The following is a 17280-nucleotide window of genomic DNA, read 5'->3' as shown; positions in this document are numbered from 1 at the left end:
ACTGACCTCTATGAATATGTAAATCTTAAGCCAATACCACCCATAGGTATGATTTCTTGTCACTGCACTCCCACTCACTGACCTTCAATACCTCGCATAGTACTAAAGTTATGACCCCGACAAGGTTTTCAAAAAGGGAGATAATTAAAAAAAATGGGACCACCTAGAGATATGTTTCCTTGTCACTGCACTCCTTCGAACTAACCGCGGTCAATATGTAAAGAATAAGCAAATGCCTTACATGATATTCATGTTATGCCTCGGACAAGGTTTTCAAAAAACAGGAGATAATTCCAAAAAGGAACTACCTAAAGCTATGGTTTCTTGTCACTACACTTGCCCTCAAAGAGCTCCATCATTGTATAATGTTATAACTTGGTACCTTCAATGCGTTTTTAGTTATCCTCCGGACAAGAAGTTTGATGGCCTGACAAGGTGGTGACTATATGCCCCCCCCCCCCTCCAACCCCACTTCGGGGAGCATAAATCCAGATTTGCCAAACTACTCTTATAATTACATGTAGGAGAATCAACGAAAACATTTCTAAGCTGCACTGATTCGTGTTGTCGGTAAAACATGCATCTTTGTCATTGGCAGAACATTTCCGATGACTCAGATCTTCGTAATATTGTCTCGTGCAAATGTTGCGTCTGTTTGAGAATTTAAGTAACTTGAAATGTGAAAACAAAAATACACTATGCACTATAGATTTTTAAAAACTGAACTATGTATTTTAATGTTTTTGACGAATTGAACAACAGTAGGAATACCATCTTAGAATAGTCAAAAGCAAAATGTTAATGAAAAAACGGCATACGTTTACCATTAAAGTTATATACCATTCGTATAGCTTCATTTGTCATATGTACATATGTCACTACAGCTTCATATACAATTCGTAATAATTTACAAAAAAAATAGTACTGTCTAGACACAACAGCGTGAAGGAAAAACTCTTTTGTTTGAAAACCAGAAAAGGTCGAAAATCGTATTTAAGTAGATTTTTTCATAGTCTGGCTGAATTATGCAAATTTAGGATGCTTTTTAAATGTAGCATGTCGTGAAGGGTAATAAGTGTTGCTGTTTTTTCATGCAAGAAGTTATGTATGAAATGAAAAAAAAAATTGTACACGCACTATTTTCTACAATTTATTCAATAGTTTGCAAATTTGTTCTCAAACAGTATATATATCATATGTGTAAACATGTAAATATGTTTATAAAATGCAGTTCACGCACTCTAAAAACCAATATCATTTTAACAAATCTCAAAACTCATCCAAGGACCTCTGAAAAATTTGTTTTAAATCTATATTTGGAATCATGTTAAACATGCAAATACAATTACCATCAGTTGATTTGGCATCAAAATAACATCTGAATTATTTACTTAACAAAAAAGTACTTTCTGAGTCTCAAACCGATAAAACTTACATAACATCCAAAACAGCTATTTTCAGGTAAATTCTTGGGCAAACTTAGAGGTCTTTTGCCACTAGGTGTTAGGAAAATAACAAAATATGAAGTTGTTTTTAAACATTTAATGATTCCGCCTTATTTTATACGGCAAAGAAGGTAACAAAGTCCTGTGTCATAAAACATGTGTCCAGCCATAAAAGCAACAATTAACTTGACAATATTCCATGACCGGTATAAACAGCATAAATATTGAGTGGAAATATGCTGTGTGAAGTTTCAAAGAACAATTACCTAATATTTACAAAATCAAGTCATATGAACGCACACCAATCTGGTCATCAGGTACAGGTTGGCATAAACTGTGATAGGATTTTATTCTTCACTACTATTTCTATTGTTACTTTTAGACTTTCTTATGTAGAATGACATATGCCGAAGGTTGTCACAAATATTTTCAAACAAACGACGTGTCACTTTCTATATACAAGTAAGCTAGATGTTTCTGTTGACACTATACCATAAATACACTGTACTCTTATACTCATTAATATATTTGGAATATCTCAATCGAACAAATAGATCTGTACAAATGTTAAATCACGATTTGATTACTTAGCCTATTGAATTGTTGACAAAATTCGGAGTAAATTAGATTTTGCAAATAATGGAATAAACGAAAGCCACCAGCTTGGTCAATAATGAAAGAAAGAAATTTTTAAAAGTAAAAATTAGAATTTTAATTATCTTGTCAATTATCTATAAGTAAAAGCGTAAATACAAGTCCGTTTGTACGATGTTGTAGGATTATGTAATGCAAGTTAGTCTGGCCTTAAAATATTTCAACCGCATAGTCGTTAATAATGCCCTACTGACAAACATATAAATAGCATTATAGATATTACAACATAGCAATTATATAAATAGAAGTCAGCTTCTAAATACGTTGTACATAATGGCTGTGCAAAATGTGTTCACATTGGAAAAATATACCGGTATTGCAAAATAATGAAACGTACGATATGTAATTTGAAGTTTGTCACTTATGTGCAAACGACATGGTTACACATTAATGATATGGAATTTCGCTTAACTGTAGAACATTTTAATGCAGTAACAGGCGAACATTTGAAAATAAAAGCACATGCATTAATTCATTGGTCCTTGATTAAAATAGTTACGGTATATGTCATACATTTAAAAATGTTTATGTAAGAAAAGGTGTTTACTTTCTATGCATTCATCATTTAAATGATCAAATAAAACACTACAGGTCTGCAAGCCATTTTATTTTGTTTTACCTCCCTTAATGTTCCATCATTTCCAATGCTTAAAAGGTTCATTATTGTGATTCAGGAGTACGATTGCAAATATATCGGTGCATTCAACATTTGATCTTAGCTTTTTATGCACGTTGGTTTAATTATTGTTATTTAATCCATATTTACGCAGTCAAATGAGTGGGGGTGTATTGTTGTTAATTACACAGCATCAACACCCACCTATATTACAAGTTTTAAATCAATATCTTGAATAGTTTTGCTGCGGCACAAAATACAGACGACAGATTTTAACTCAACTGGTGACCTAGACCTTTGACCTACCACAAATTTTATGCACCCTACACATCGTTTCATTGCCACCTACCTATATTCAGCCAATACCTTGAATGGTTATGAACTTATGCCCTGGACACAAAATATGACAGGCAGATTTGATCTTGCTGTGACCTTGATCTTTGACCTACAAACCTGGTTCATGTGCTCTGCACATCGCCTTATCTCAATCCATTTATCTTGAAGGACTGAAGTCAATACTTCAAATGTTATAAGGTTAAGCTCTGGAGAAGAAATACGAAGGACAAATTTGACATTCGAGCTTTATTTTTGAGTCCAAGGACGTTTGACCTACCAACTTAGTTTGTGCATTATGCACATTGTGTCATCTCCAATATGCCAAATGAAAAGCCATTCACTTAAATAGATATTAAATTGTGCTCCAGACACAAGATATGACGGATAAAGTTGACTTTTGAGCTCCATTTGTGACTTTGAACCTCTGACCTGGTTTATGCGCCATAACGTAATACGTAAGCTTTTCCAAAATAATGGGCGTATAAGAATTATCAAAGGATGCAAAGTTTGCACTACTTTCCGCATTTTATATTCGAGTAGTTGGATTTATTAATAAAACGACTGGCTTTTCAGATAGCTTTGCACTTTCGGATCAAACCAGTCGCTACACCGAAGAATTTTATTAAACAATGACAAATGCCAATCGATTAATGTAGATATTGATGAAACTGTTCACATATTGTCTATTTTACAGTCATATAAAATGTATTGATCCATGCTAATGTTTTTAAGATATCCGCAAAGCTTAATCTGATTTTAAAGTCGTTACTTGTCAACATTTTTATTATTATTGTTTTGAACTGAAGTCATATTGCCGTTTTCATAGATTTGTAAATGAACACACGGGATAGCATTTATATGTAACATTATTTAATCCTCTCTATGACGGGTCAAGATATTTTTTCTTTGTTTTACGGATAAATGACGTTCCGCTTTGACTTTATTTATCAAACGGTTAAATAGTACCTCAAGATTTGGTCAATACCTCTTTTTTCGATCTGTAAACTGAAAATACTAACGTCCCATCTAATATTCATACAGGTAACTCTTTTGAATCTAAAAAGGGTAAAAACAAAGCAGGATGTCTTTTTAAATAAATATGTGTACTATAAAAAGAGACGTTACATTTTCTGGACAGTTGGGATGATAGAGTCCATTCTTGCATAAAAACTACTTTTTTAACTGAATCCGCCCATGTATTAACGGGAGAAAAATCGTGTGCAAACAAGGCAATTCACGTGCTGTTAATACGTGATTTTTATTTTTCAAATGCTTTGTCAGGGATGTATACGAGGGATGTTCCAAAAATAATGTCATTTGTGTTTTATTTCGCGGAAATCGTGTCATGTGAACACAAAACCACCTCGTGTCGATAGAATGATCACTGAATCGTAACATAGGTAAATATCGCGCTCACACGTTCACTGACCTTGGTACAGTGTATACTGCTTTATAGCGTATTCATTACACTTTACACAAAATGACTGGGAAAAGAGCTGGAAATGTGCTTGAAATTAGGGCCTACATAAAAGGTAGGTCGCTACTCGGCATGAAGCTTGTAGATATTCACTGTGAGGTGTGCGACATTTATGGGGAGGGTCAAATGTCTCATAGGACTATTTGTAGGTGGGTAGCTAAACTTAGGACCGGACAGCAGCAACTCAAAGATGCTGCTCGCACAGATCGTCCTACAACAACTACGTCGAAAGGTAACATCGAAAAAATCCTCAATTTGCTAAAAAAAAAAAAAAGGATGCCCGATTCACCTTAAGGCAACTTGTCGTTAGCACGAGTTCATGGAATTTTGAAGAAACACCTAAAACTTAGAAAAATAACTGCAAGATGGATACCCCATTTGTTAACAGATGAACAAAAGAGGACCCGTGTAACAATGGCAAAAAAAAAACTTCTGAACATGTACCTAAAATACAGCAAAAGGATTTTTGATAATATAGTTACTGGTAAAGAAACCTGGGTTTATTATTTTGAACCAAAGCGGAAGTATTCCAACCGGATTTGGGTCACCAAAAATGCGAGACGCCTAAGTATTGCCAAACGAATACGAACGGTGAAGAAGGTTTCGTATGTATTTTTTTCACTCAGAAGGGTCCAATCATTCAAATTCCGGTACCAAAAGGCAGTACGGTCATAGGAAAATTTATAAAAAAAGTTGGTCTAAGAAAATTGAAGAACTACTACAAAAGTCGCCGCCCCAAAACAGGACTTGAGTACCTCCGACTTTTGCATGATAATGCGCCCGCTCACAAGGCACGCATTGTGACCGAGTTTTTGGAGTCAGAGAAGGTTACCGTCCTTCCACACCCTCCGTTTTCGCCAGACCTGGCCCCCTGCGACTTTTTTCTGTTTTCCAAACGTAAATATAATCTGTCTGGAAAGAGATACAAATCGATAAATGCCCTTGGATCTGCTGTTTGTCAGTATCTGATGGGTGTTTCCATAGAAGAGTATGAACAATGCTTCCAAAAGAGGATTGACCGGCTCAAAAGGTGTATTCAGGCTGACGGAGAGTATTTTGAAGGGCAGAGCAAGTTAAAATGATCAGAACATTTGCAGTATAGGAGAACCGATGCAAGTGACATTACTTTTGGAACACCCCTCGTATGTATTTCTGCGCAGATTGACATCTGGTTTCTGTGTCTTGATTCTGCCGTAATATTCTCTTCTTGTAGCATATAAGATGCAATCTAATCCATAGTATGCTTTGCAGTATCAGTTACCAAAACCAAACGCACTACCCCCAAAAATGTACGTGCGCGCTCCACCCCTTGTTTACAACCCTTTAAGAAGTCGGAGTCGATTCATTTTTTGGTGAACCGTGAATATATAAGAATTGTGTGTAACTTGCGCAATTGTTTGTTTTTAGGAATCATTTTAATGACTTTAGTAAGTATAAGTCGGAATGTTTTTATCTAATTTCGCTAAGAATTCGAATAAAACATTTGAAAGCTTGTCACTACGTTCGTACTCATCCGTACTCTAAATGTGTTCGTACTCAAAATAATTCGAATGTAAAGTTATTACTTTTGAAATTGTGTTCCTGTTTACCACATTTTTAAGTGATATGTAAAAATATAGGTAATTTTATGTTTGTATTATAATGACAGATAAAGAAATTGGTTAAAAACCTTCATTACATGCTTTTGGAAGTGTTGTTGATTTCTGGGCCCTGGTTATGGATATTTAAATCATGTTTACCGTTTCCAAGAACGACAGAATGGTAATTAAAAATGTACCGGAATCGTAAAGTCATCACATATGAAAACAATGCATTTAGTCGTCGTGTAATGTTTTTTATGCAAGAATAGCGACAATACACGTTTGTTTTGTGTATTAACGTCTGCAGAAGCTCTTGGGATATGTTTGTGACCGGTCACAAACAATCCCGCTGGCTTCTGCAGATGTTAATACACAAAAACGTGTATTATCCCTACATTCAATCAACATTTTATGTGAACAAGAGAAGTGCGGGTGTCGCAAAGTGAAGTTTCTCTGATGAACATTCTTAATCGGATCTTATTTTGCAAAGTTTCTTTCATAGGTTCCGAAGGATCTTTTTATGGTTGGATTACATATTACTTCTAAATAGACAAAATGCGTATATATATGTACTTACAAGATACCAACATAATGGATAAAATTGTATGCTTAAACAGAACTCTATCGCCAATGTTTCAAGAACAATACATACTTCTTTTTTCTGCTTATGTCGGGCTTACATTTACACTAAACTCACTTTTCGTTTACAGCCACAACATTCATTTTCTTACATGCATTTTGTCACTTTAGAAACAGCCCATTTAAACCCGTATTGCTTTACTGATTTTATAAAAATCATTAGGACATTTGATAGCCGGAGCCATCAATATACAGGCAAATATGGATACCAGCATAAAAAAACTGGGAAATTGAACATATCATTTAAAATTTATAGTATTTTAGAAGAGTAGCATCAATTAAAGAAACAGACCTAATGCATTCAAATTATCAGCTTGTACAAATTATTTCTAAGAAAATCATTAGGCATTTGAAACCATATTGATTTCAAAAAACAAAATATGAGTTTGAATATCACTTCAAAACAATATGTACACCTATGTAAAACATATTTCTGAATTACAGAATTACGCTTGCATTTAGTCAATAACACAGTGTTTCTAATTGCAATAGGATGCAATGATCTAAAACTGTTTATATAATATCAAAGGTCCATCAATACAATTCCTATCGAGATAATTGTCATCACCAACTATACTTTCCTATTTGCTATTCCAAGACAATCCAACCATAAATGATTCAAAAACCTCTCTGTCCCGTATGTCATATCAAACTGATTTTCCCTTCATTACGCCAGACAATGTTAATACTCCCGAAACTCATCAATGTTGTAACTCAGCCATTTCCTACTAATATTTGTTTTCACAGAATATATGATCTTCTGTGTGTCACGTAACAGATGAATTAGCGCACGCATGGTTGTTTTCCCATTTATTGGTATTGACACAATTTTCGCCAATGCTCAAAGTTCTTGACAACACGACTGTAGTCTCATCCACGTGGTCTTCTAACGATGTTGTTACGTGATTATGATTGCTTTGTATTTCCGGTTCCCTAGGCGAGCAGAAGTCCCTCTGGAAAAATAAAAAGTGACATTTAGTTTTATAGTGCCATTTAGGTTATTATAATCTTGATTCTACCAGTGGATATCTTTATGTTCATACATGTGATGGTTTTAACATAATTAATCTTAAAGTTTATGACTGTGTTCCCTCGTGGGAATGCTGGGTAATCGAATTGGCCAGTGTCGTAGATTTCTAAATAAATATTGATCATTATCAGTAGATAGATTGTAGTGTAATAATATGTTATACAAATGAAGTTTGTGTTCATTTATTTGTATGCGCCAATCTCTACAAGAAATGTTTTGCTTCGTTTTACTTCTTTTGAAAATCTGACGTGCCTTTAATGAAAACATGGTACATGTAAATTCTTATCCAGTAAATTATAATGTGATAAATGCCAATGTCAGAGGTACTCGTCTATAAGGAACCAATGTGATGAATCTGTTACTCTTACTGTAAAAGGTTTTTAACGGAAGACATAAAGAAATGCTTCATATGTATTTCGTTGATTCGCTATTTTAGTAACGAAGAATATCCTTTTTCCAACGATGTTACATAACTTAACAAATAAAGTGAATAGCTGTATACATTTAAAGTAAAATGTAATTTTCAGTGTTACATATTACTGAAAATCATTTTGAAAACTGACTGTACACTGTATGATTTTGAACGTAAATGATAAAATATACTTACACATTTCGTACATCTTTTATTGACGATGTATTGTATCAAACAGACGATAGCCGACAAAACAATTCCTCCAAGAAGTACTATAAACATCCCTGAGGCAACCTCAATTTCGATTTCCTTACTTTTTGCATTTGACCTCGGATCGGGACAGTTTGGACGTCGCCACCATCTACATTTAGAAATTTACATTGTATAAGATACGTTTTTACCAAAAAGGAAAACCTTTCATAAGAAAACATTATCTTTGTATTCAGTGCAACATATCAACAATGCTTACGTATGAAGACGAAGGGCAAAGGTGGTATATAGCGCTGTATGAAACTTTACATGCGCATGAATCCGTTTCTTTATATTTATAAAGCATATAAAATTTTACATGTTCTGAAAGGTCATTTCAAATCTGTACACAGATAAAAACAAAACAGATAAGAATCTGTTCTTTTTTACTTGGTGGTGGGAATGGTGTTATATTCCCTTCATTGGCCTCTAAAGGGACAGAAGGTGTAAGTTTATATTCTTCTAAATAGAATAAACAAAAATACACTTTAGAGAAATTAGTTTCCAAAGCCTGTTATGTCAACTTGAACAGATTCATGACATAAGAAAGGCCGACGTGTTCGATTATCAACTGCCATGCATTTTAGTGGCAACTTCGTATTTTAGCTAGCCTTTGATTGATAAATTAAAACATATTTAAGTATATCGTTCAAAATAAGCATTGACTTCATATCATTTTCTTCATTTCCACTTACGTACGACAGCATTATTTTGAATCTAAATAAAGAATGCCTAGCCTTCATTACATGTCACATAAACTCCATATTGGGTTTGCACCTTATATAAAAACATTCCGAACCTATAGAAAATGCATCAAATATCAATTATTAACATTTCTGAACCTTCAGAGGAGTAATAACATTAATGTCATGATGTGAAAGATGACATTTTTGTCCGTAGATTGATTATTTCAATAAACGTGCATTATAAGATTATATTGCTAGGCCCTATGTAAAATTTACTTCTTGACATACCTGAAACAGCAATTTATAAGCAAGCAGGTATAAAATTACATGATATATCAAATCACATGATTTATCAATATTAAATTTGAGATTATCATTGTAAAAAATTCCATTCATAAACTTAAGGGCAAGAGTGACACTTTTGTTTAAGAATTGATATAACCCAAAACTGTGATTTGTAGTTGAATAAAACATTCTTTTGATTTCATATGCCAGGGATGCGTCTTCATGATATGATACACGTCGGAACAACAAACAATGATTATATTCAAGAAAAGCACTGTTCTGTTTGAGATATTTTATTTCTATTTCTATTATTTTCATCCTGGACCACACCCACTGCATAATTGCTTGTTTTTGTGCGGTTTTCTTTCTCCAGCACACCGCCTATGACCTTATAATCATGACGTACAAACAGGGGTTAATTTGCATAATAACACAGGTTTAATCTTGTATGCTTGACAGAAAAATAAATTGGGTCGTGTCAGAATAATTATTATGTGATTTAAAGTAACTGATAAAAAACGAGAATCTATATATTATCTGTAGGTACTGAATTTCGATGTCATGATACTTTATATTAAAACAATTAATCAACTGCAACATCCAAAACCATTATATATATATAACTATTAGTGATACATAAAGTTACAAAATAATGTCAAAATATAACCTATTTTCAAAACAAAATGGAGACAAAATATCAACTGATATAAATAAACTTACAAAAAAAGTCAACCTCAAAATGGCAAAAAGAATGTTGACTTACTTTCCCTCCAGCCTGTACAGGATTCCATTGTCATTCAGCGCTAACACAGCCATTGATAACGGTTCGGAATATTTTGAATGTTTCTGTGTAGCAATTCCATATCCTTTCAAATCAAATGGAGTCCCTATCTCCATAAGGTCACAGTTATTTGCTGTTTCATGTCTCACAGTTGGTGAGTCCCAGATAAATGCATATTTTTCCTTCATAGCGCGTGCAAATCCATGTTCAACTCTTTTTACTTTTGAATCAGGGTTATATATGATCATATATGCACGCATTTGTTGATAATGGCTAATATTAGTGTTATTGAAAAATGACTCTATTTGACCATCTTCAACTGTGCCGTAATTATATTCGTCCTGATTAGCCAAGTCTGCGGCTGAACTGATTGGTATATGTGCATTTGATATGGTTAGAAATGCCGCTAAGTTAGCAGTGTATATAGAAATAATTATCAAACTGAAAAACCACCAAGTAGCGCTGATGATTCTCCCACTCATTGCAAGTGGCGAGCCCGAAAGATCTGCTCTCAGCAGTGTTCCCCACACGTACCAGAAGCTAACTTTTAAGTCATCCCTAAAATCCGTTTGATCGTCGTTTGTAATTCTAGTCACTACGAAGAGAAAAAGCCCAATGAATACGAATGAAAGAAATATGGCAATCCATACAATTTTAGACAATGGAGACAAAAACTGAAATGGCCAAACGCTCCTCTCAGGCTTTCGCACTACAACACTTGTTCCTTTTGTCATAAAGGGTTTTGTAAAGTCAACAACTGCACTTCGCTCCGGTGTTATACTGAATGGCGCCAATGCAACGTCGGCTTTCTGTCGAGGAAAAGAGCGTATATATGTTACAAATTATAGGTTATACAAATCAACGGATCCTGTTCAAAGTGTCTTGTTGGCGAAGAATCAGCCTACAACGTATTGTATCAGATTTATATTAGTTCTGTCTTCCGTAAAAGCTAGTTTGGCGAATGCATTTTGATATTGAATAACCGTCTTATTTGAATGAATGGCAAAGAATATAGACAAATCAATTATTAAAATTGTTTTAAAACATATATTTTCTTTTAACGTTTTATACTTCAATAAACATTGACTTTTTGTTTTATTCTCTGGTCCTTTGGAATTATCGTGAGCATACAATTATTTCGTTATGACGTTATGTACTTCCCGTATTATAAAGTTGGTTTCAAAACCGCAACAGTATCTTCTATGTTTATTTGACCCAATTCCTTGGCTTCGACATCCAAAATGTATCTATGTGAATGTGAATTTTATTAAGTCGGCCACCATAAACCGAGTTAGTAAACAAATGTCTTATGCGAAATTGAACTGTATCGCGTTCAAATCCACCACAATTTTCTGTAATTCAGTAGCAAAAGCTATGTAGATTTAAAACATCCATGAGAGATTCGTTTGAAGCATAGAGCGCAACAAAGCAAAATATTAGAAAACTCGGTTTGATGAATAAAAAAAATCGTAAGAAGATCCTTCGGATGCGTGAAACGCAAACAAGCACCTGTTTGATTGAGCTTGTCTATGGTAATGAAATATATAACAACCCTTAAAGCCATTTCACCGGCGCATTAGAACTCTATTATTCGGAAATATCTGAATGCTCACAATGATTCCAAATGACCATAAAATAAAACAACATTAAGTACGAAGAAATGTTGTAAAGGTACAAACTGTTGTTGTTATAGTGAATATGAAATCTATCCGAAGATATCTTTTAAAGCATATAAAGTAACACAATATTTGCAAAACACACATTCGCAATACATTTAAAGCACAGCATCGACAGCTTTAAAGTGAGGTGTTTTCAACAGCTTGTAGATTACTAAAATATTACAAATAACTAGTTAAGAACCTCTACCCCGGTTATGTAAATTATTTCTGTATGAAAATGTAGCATATGTATGTTGATAACAAAAAGTGTTATTTACAGTCGAATAAACCGCAAAAGTTTTTTACCAGAATTGTTTTCCACCTTTCCGCCATAGTTCAAAAACACCGTTACTTTTCATTGAAGCAGGCAAAGAGAATGGCATATTATGATGATTAAATGATCAATATTACATTTATATTTGCTATATAATGACTGTATTGATCCCACTTCTGAGCTGAGACAAACAAACAAGCTATAAAAACAAAACCAAAATTCCTATTCGCATGACTTACTATTAGATCTACTTACATCATCTAGCAAGTGCCTGACCATTCCAGTCCAGTACCTTGGTGGAGGTTTTAAACTCCCGAACTTCCGGTCAGGTACGACTGTCAAGTTATATTTGAAATTAAGCATTTTTGCAATCTCGTCTATAATGTCCTTGCAAAACCCTTCAAACTTTTCATTTCCCATTGCCAAGCCTTCCTCTGGTGTTTTGTTTTTCCACTGAACGAAAGGCGGTTCCTATAAAGTTACAGTCAAATTTATTCATTACAATTATCAATTATCCTCACAACGAAAATCTAGGAAAAATATTGTTTAAGGTTTTCACCTTCTCGTTTCTACAGACCAGGTAATGGTTAGTTCTGACTAATCATCAAATATAATGAGCAGGAAAAATATACTGACATTCTAAACAAAGTTAGGTACATTTTAATTAAAATAAATAATATTTGTCCAGCCACCAAGTTAAATAAAGTGTGGTATAGGACATCATCCTCAGAATACTAGTAATTAGTAAAATTCTAAGATTTAGATACAATAATATGTTTATTAGAAAATACATACGATGAGTGTTGTTATTCTTAGGATTCTATCTGCAAATATGTCATTGTTTTTTAATAGCATCGTACTGTAAGTCTTTGATGGTTGTACTCGTTTCTCCAACTTGTCTCCCCCGCTATACCATGTTCCGGACTGCAACAACATAACAAATTGTAAACTTATTACAGTTATACATAAAGACGGTTTGTATTATGTATTAGGCACATACGTAACTAGTCACGTGTTAATAAAATAATCATTTTTAGATAAGTCATTTTCTACCTTGTTACTGGTATTAGTAATTAACATGTAAAATACCAAAGAAAAATTGAAAATGAAACTGTTACAATAGTAAAACAAAAATTATAATGTAACTCATGAGGTTCACCTGAAAACAATTTTTGTAACATTTAATTGTACTTGTAGTGACTATATGTCCCATTCTTACTAATATGTATAGATATTCTAAAGGATATCATTTGTAACACATGGTCCGTGTCAGGAAATTTAGTTTAATGGTTTTCTGAAATTTCGTGATAATTTTTATATAGTATGAGAACTCGGCTCGTACTGAATTACGCATTTGTCAAATATAATGATCACAGACAAAAGTTGTCATGATGGTAACGGAACAAGTAGTCTTGATGTATGGCGACCATAGGCGAGCAACCTTTGGAAATTCTGGAACAGGAGTTGCAACGTTCGAAAATATTAGCAATCAATCTAGATATACGGTCATATTATCTTCGATTCATTTCAGAAAATAATATATGTAAATTGTAATGACGAGATTTGACAAGTCGGAAACCGCATAAAAATGTTTTAATCCCTCTCTATATAAGTTCACCGTGTATTTGGAAAGGTGTTGTTCAATAGTTTTGAATTCGCTGACATATTATATTCAGTTATTTAAACATAATTGTAAATTATATGATGTAGTAATGATGTAATAAGGGACGGTCTTAAGGCACGTCTAGAAAATGGTGATAGAGCAGACAAGTGTAACTACTGAGAAAAAATGCACACGGTGTGAACGACAATAGAGCAGGAATACACCCAACGTACACGACTTACACAAAACATTACACTACAATTCGACAAAACAACACCAACACACTGTTCATGGGTTTATCGCACTAGAAATTTGTTTTATATTGAAAGACAGACAATTGTACGTACAATAAAGTGTTTAGGAAAGTAAGCACGCGATTTACAAATATACTGACAAGTTAAGAATTAATCACACAATATGACGTAAGCGTTATATAGCGTTCGAACTATTTCAGTACATATACAGATTCATACTTCATATGTAGTTCCGTGAAACTACTGATAAACATCACAGGCTTTGAGTTACTCCATTTCTAGAAGCTTCGGATAAGATACAGAGAACAAACACACTTGCTCACCAGACATTTAATAGAACGCAAATTTACAAATCAATGTTCTGTTTGCTGAACGCACAACGAGATGTTTCGACATGTTTTAAAATACACATGTTTTTAAAAATCTCCATTCCACTCTGTGTGAAAAAACTGAATTAAAATACATTTTACATAATGCGATTTGGACGAAGTTTGGTAGGTATATAGTGCTAGAAATCAGAGTTATCGTACTTAACTAAATAACTGTTTTGTTGCATATTGTTCTGAATGTCCGTAATTTGCGTCGTGCGTCCAGCAGTTAAGAAAGTATTAAATCACCACCAACGATAAAGTCACAAATGTACAAGCAGGCTACATTACATGTAAAAAAGGACATTTACAAGTCTGAAAATATTATGATATATGCATGGTATATATATATAGTTATATACATTCCAATGATTTACCAGTTTGACAAGCCAAGGTCTAAAATCATCATCCAAGTGGGATTTTGTCTCCCACAACGCATTGAATCCCTTTATTAAAAATACAGAGTCAAAGAACATAATAGAACATAATACATACTTAGGAAAATGAAGTATTAGAGATAACAGAATAGAAACTACAAGATATATTTTCGAAAAATTTCTATTTGAGGACAGCAAGGAAATAAGAACGGGAAGGATTAAAGTGAAAATAGAATAAAATGCATCAGTTATATGATTTATATAGAATTATTCTTTATAAAGTAAGGTTAGTTGAGAATGATATAAACGATGTTGCTAAATATTTGAAAAATATATCAAGCAATAAAAGTGAAGAGTGATTATGCGTACACATTTCAGATATATTGTGCCGTTTTAGTATTATTACATGTATAAATAATCAATATAATATTTAGATATGTAATAGTAAAATATAATGACACTTATGTATCATACAAAATGTTACATAATACTGCATATAAAAATATAAACAAATGTTTCAATTAATGATAATTACCGACATTATCCAGTCACTCTGTAATTCAGTGTTTGTAAAATCTATTATAAAAGGGCATAGCTTGGATAAACTTAGAAAAACTTCAAAATGTCATAATGACGTCAGTATCATTATACTGTTAAACGTGCTATCATAAAAAACAAAATAAAATGCATAGCAAGTCATTTCACCGACACGGTTACACATTGATATCGGTATATACAAAACTTCCAGTGAGTAAACACAATTAACTAATGCATTTTAATCAAATTACCAGAGTCAAAAAAGCTCTCTGTAAAAACAGAAAATTGTTCGTTACTGAGAAATATCACTGTTTATATGGCTTATATGTTTTATTCAAAAGGCAATAAAGTGTTTCTTCACTATACAAATAATCAATCAGGACACAGGACAATAAATTATCATTATCATCAAACGTAACTTTCGTTGCTGAGAAACCGTTCCAAATGAATATCCAAAAGGATCAATTAAGCAACAAAAATAACTACTTTATCAAATACTGTTCAATATAAATTTAGTATGCACTCCTGTTTCTTTTTATACGAAAAGAAATGCTAGCTGTTGTTATTGGAATTCATATGATTAATTTCGGCGCTACAAGTGTAGACATCATTCCTAACAGTACTGAATATTCTTTCCTCGTTTGGAAATCTTGCCGAGATACAGTCTTCACTAAGAAAAGTGTATTATCGATTTCGTGCATGAAGTCATGAAGTATTCAAGCGAAAAAGAAGCATATTGCGCAAATGACCTCTATATGTTTACTCTCCGTGTGGATAGTGTACTCAACATAAAATATTACGTGGAGATTTCAATCTGTTCAGATATTACAAAAATATTCAAACTTGTAAACATGTACCTTTCAATGAATGTTTAACAAAATCATACTTATAAACCCGTGTCTTACAATAATTAAATTTGCAGTACTTGTGTGACAAAAGTGCCAGTGTAGACGACACTGAACATTTAAACATATCAACCTTTCAAACACTGTTGCTTATGTGCTTTAATGGTGCTATATAGAAAATAACTTGATATGATTGTGAAAATTGTGTAAAATTACCAATTATTTAATTCAAACGGAAATAGAATAATTCAGAATAATAAAAAAACACTAATTTCATAAAATTACAAAAAAATAAATATATGTATTACACAACATCTGTGCTATTAATGTTTAAAAAAACAATTCTTAAATCTACAATTTTTGTTTAGCTGATCTTTGGCTTAATCTTAAAATTAAACAGACAAGTTTGCATATAAGATCTGGTCACTAAACTCAAAACACAAATATTCTGGTTATTGGTAAAGCTTGACAGAGGAAATATAAATGTTGTACGGAAATGTACAAGTAAATTCACAACACGGCTCAGATATTTGAAAGAAGTTACATAAAAGTGAAGCAATGACACTTACCGCTCCGTTTACGAGACCCTCCAGTGCAATCATCTGTAGATAGGTTTCGTTGCGACTTCCTTGTCGAGTGAAATTGAGAGGACCGGTACAACCATTGATATCTATCTGCTTGCATTGCAAAATATAAATATCTCATATAATTACTTTGACGCACATATGTAGAAAGGGCGAAAATGATAAAATTTCTCACTTGAAAATAACTTCATTTTACCAGCAAATGATGCAAACAACAATTTTGTAGATTCAGTAACAGGATGCTTAAACACGAACAGCTCAGTATATAGATGTTGTTTTTCCATACATAAGTCCTAGAAATGACGCCGACTTTGCAAGTAGTTGCATTACATAACTAGTACCAAATATATAAGCTGTTCTGAAACGAACGGCTATTTGGAAACCTTTGTAAAATGTTCTATATTGCTATCAAGGTTGCACTGCCAGCCAAAAGTCGTGTTGGGATCAAATTAATACTTTGTAAACGTGTGCCTTAGTCAAACCTGTCTAAACTTTACAATGTTGTAACTCCGCTAATGTAACACATTGAATTCTGAAAGAAATTACTTTGAATGGGTTTTCAGTACAGATATGAACGGTTCCCTAAATGA

The 17280-nt window shown here is 33.2% G+C and overlaps 1 protein-coding gene across 6 annotated transcripts in view; it reads right to left on the bottom strand.

The window, feature by feature from the left end:
- Positions 1-4831: 4831 nt before the first annotated feature.
- Positions 4832-17280, bottom strand: part of LOC123557908 (glutamate receptor ionotropic, kainate 2-like) — a 107250-nt gene continuing 94801 nt past the window's right edge. The window contains exons 7-13 of one of the 6 annotated variants that reach the window (XM_053544267.1): positions 16676-16783; positions 15260-15277; positions 12918-13046; positions 12378-12593; positions 10173-10999; positions 8385-8550; positions 4832-7700 (exon numbers count right to left, since the gene is read on the bottom strand). In XM_053544267.1, coding sequence (XP_053400242.1) covers positions 7515-7700; positions 8385-8550; positions 10173-10999; positions 12378-12593; positions 12918-13046; positions 15260-15277; positions 16676-16783 — 1650 coding nt within the window. In that variant the 3' untranslated portion in view covers positions 4832-7514. Of the gene's footprint in view, positions 7701-8384; positions 8551-10172; positions 11000-12377; positions 12594-12917; positions 13047-14724; positions 14794-15259; positions 15278-16675; positions 16784-17280 lie in introns of all 6 variants that reach the window. The other 5 variants (XM_053544265.1, XM_053544268.1, XM_053544266.1 and 2 more) reach the window with 5 other exon arrangements.

The sequence above is a fragment of the Mercenaria mercenaria genome, chromosome 5, assembly GCF_021730395.1.
Source record: "Mercenaria mercenaria strain notata chromosome 5, MADL_Memer_1, whole genome shotgun sequence".
Taxonomy (NCBI): Eukaryota; Metazoa; Mollusca; class Bivalvia; order Venerida; family Veneridae; genus Mercenaria; species Mercenaria mercenaria.
Note: the sequence above shows the minus strand (reverse complement) of the source record. Positions and strands in the feature narration are given on the sequence as shown.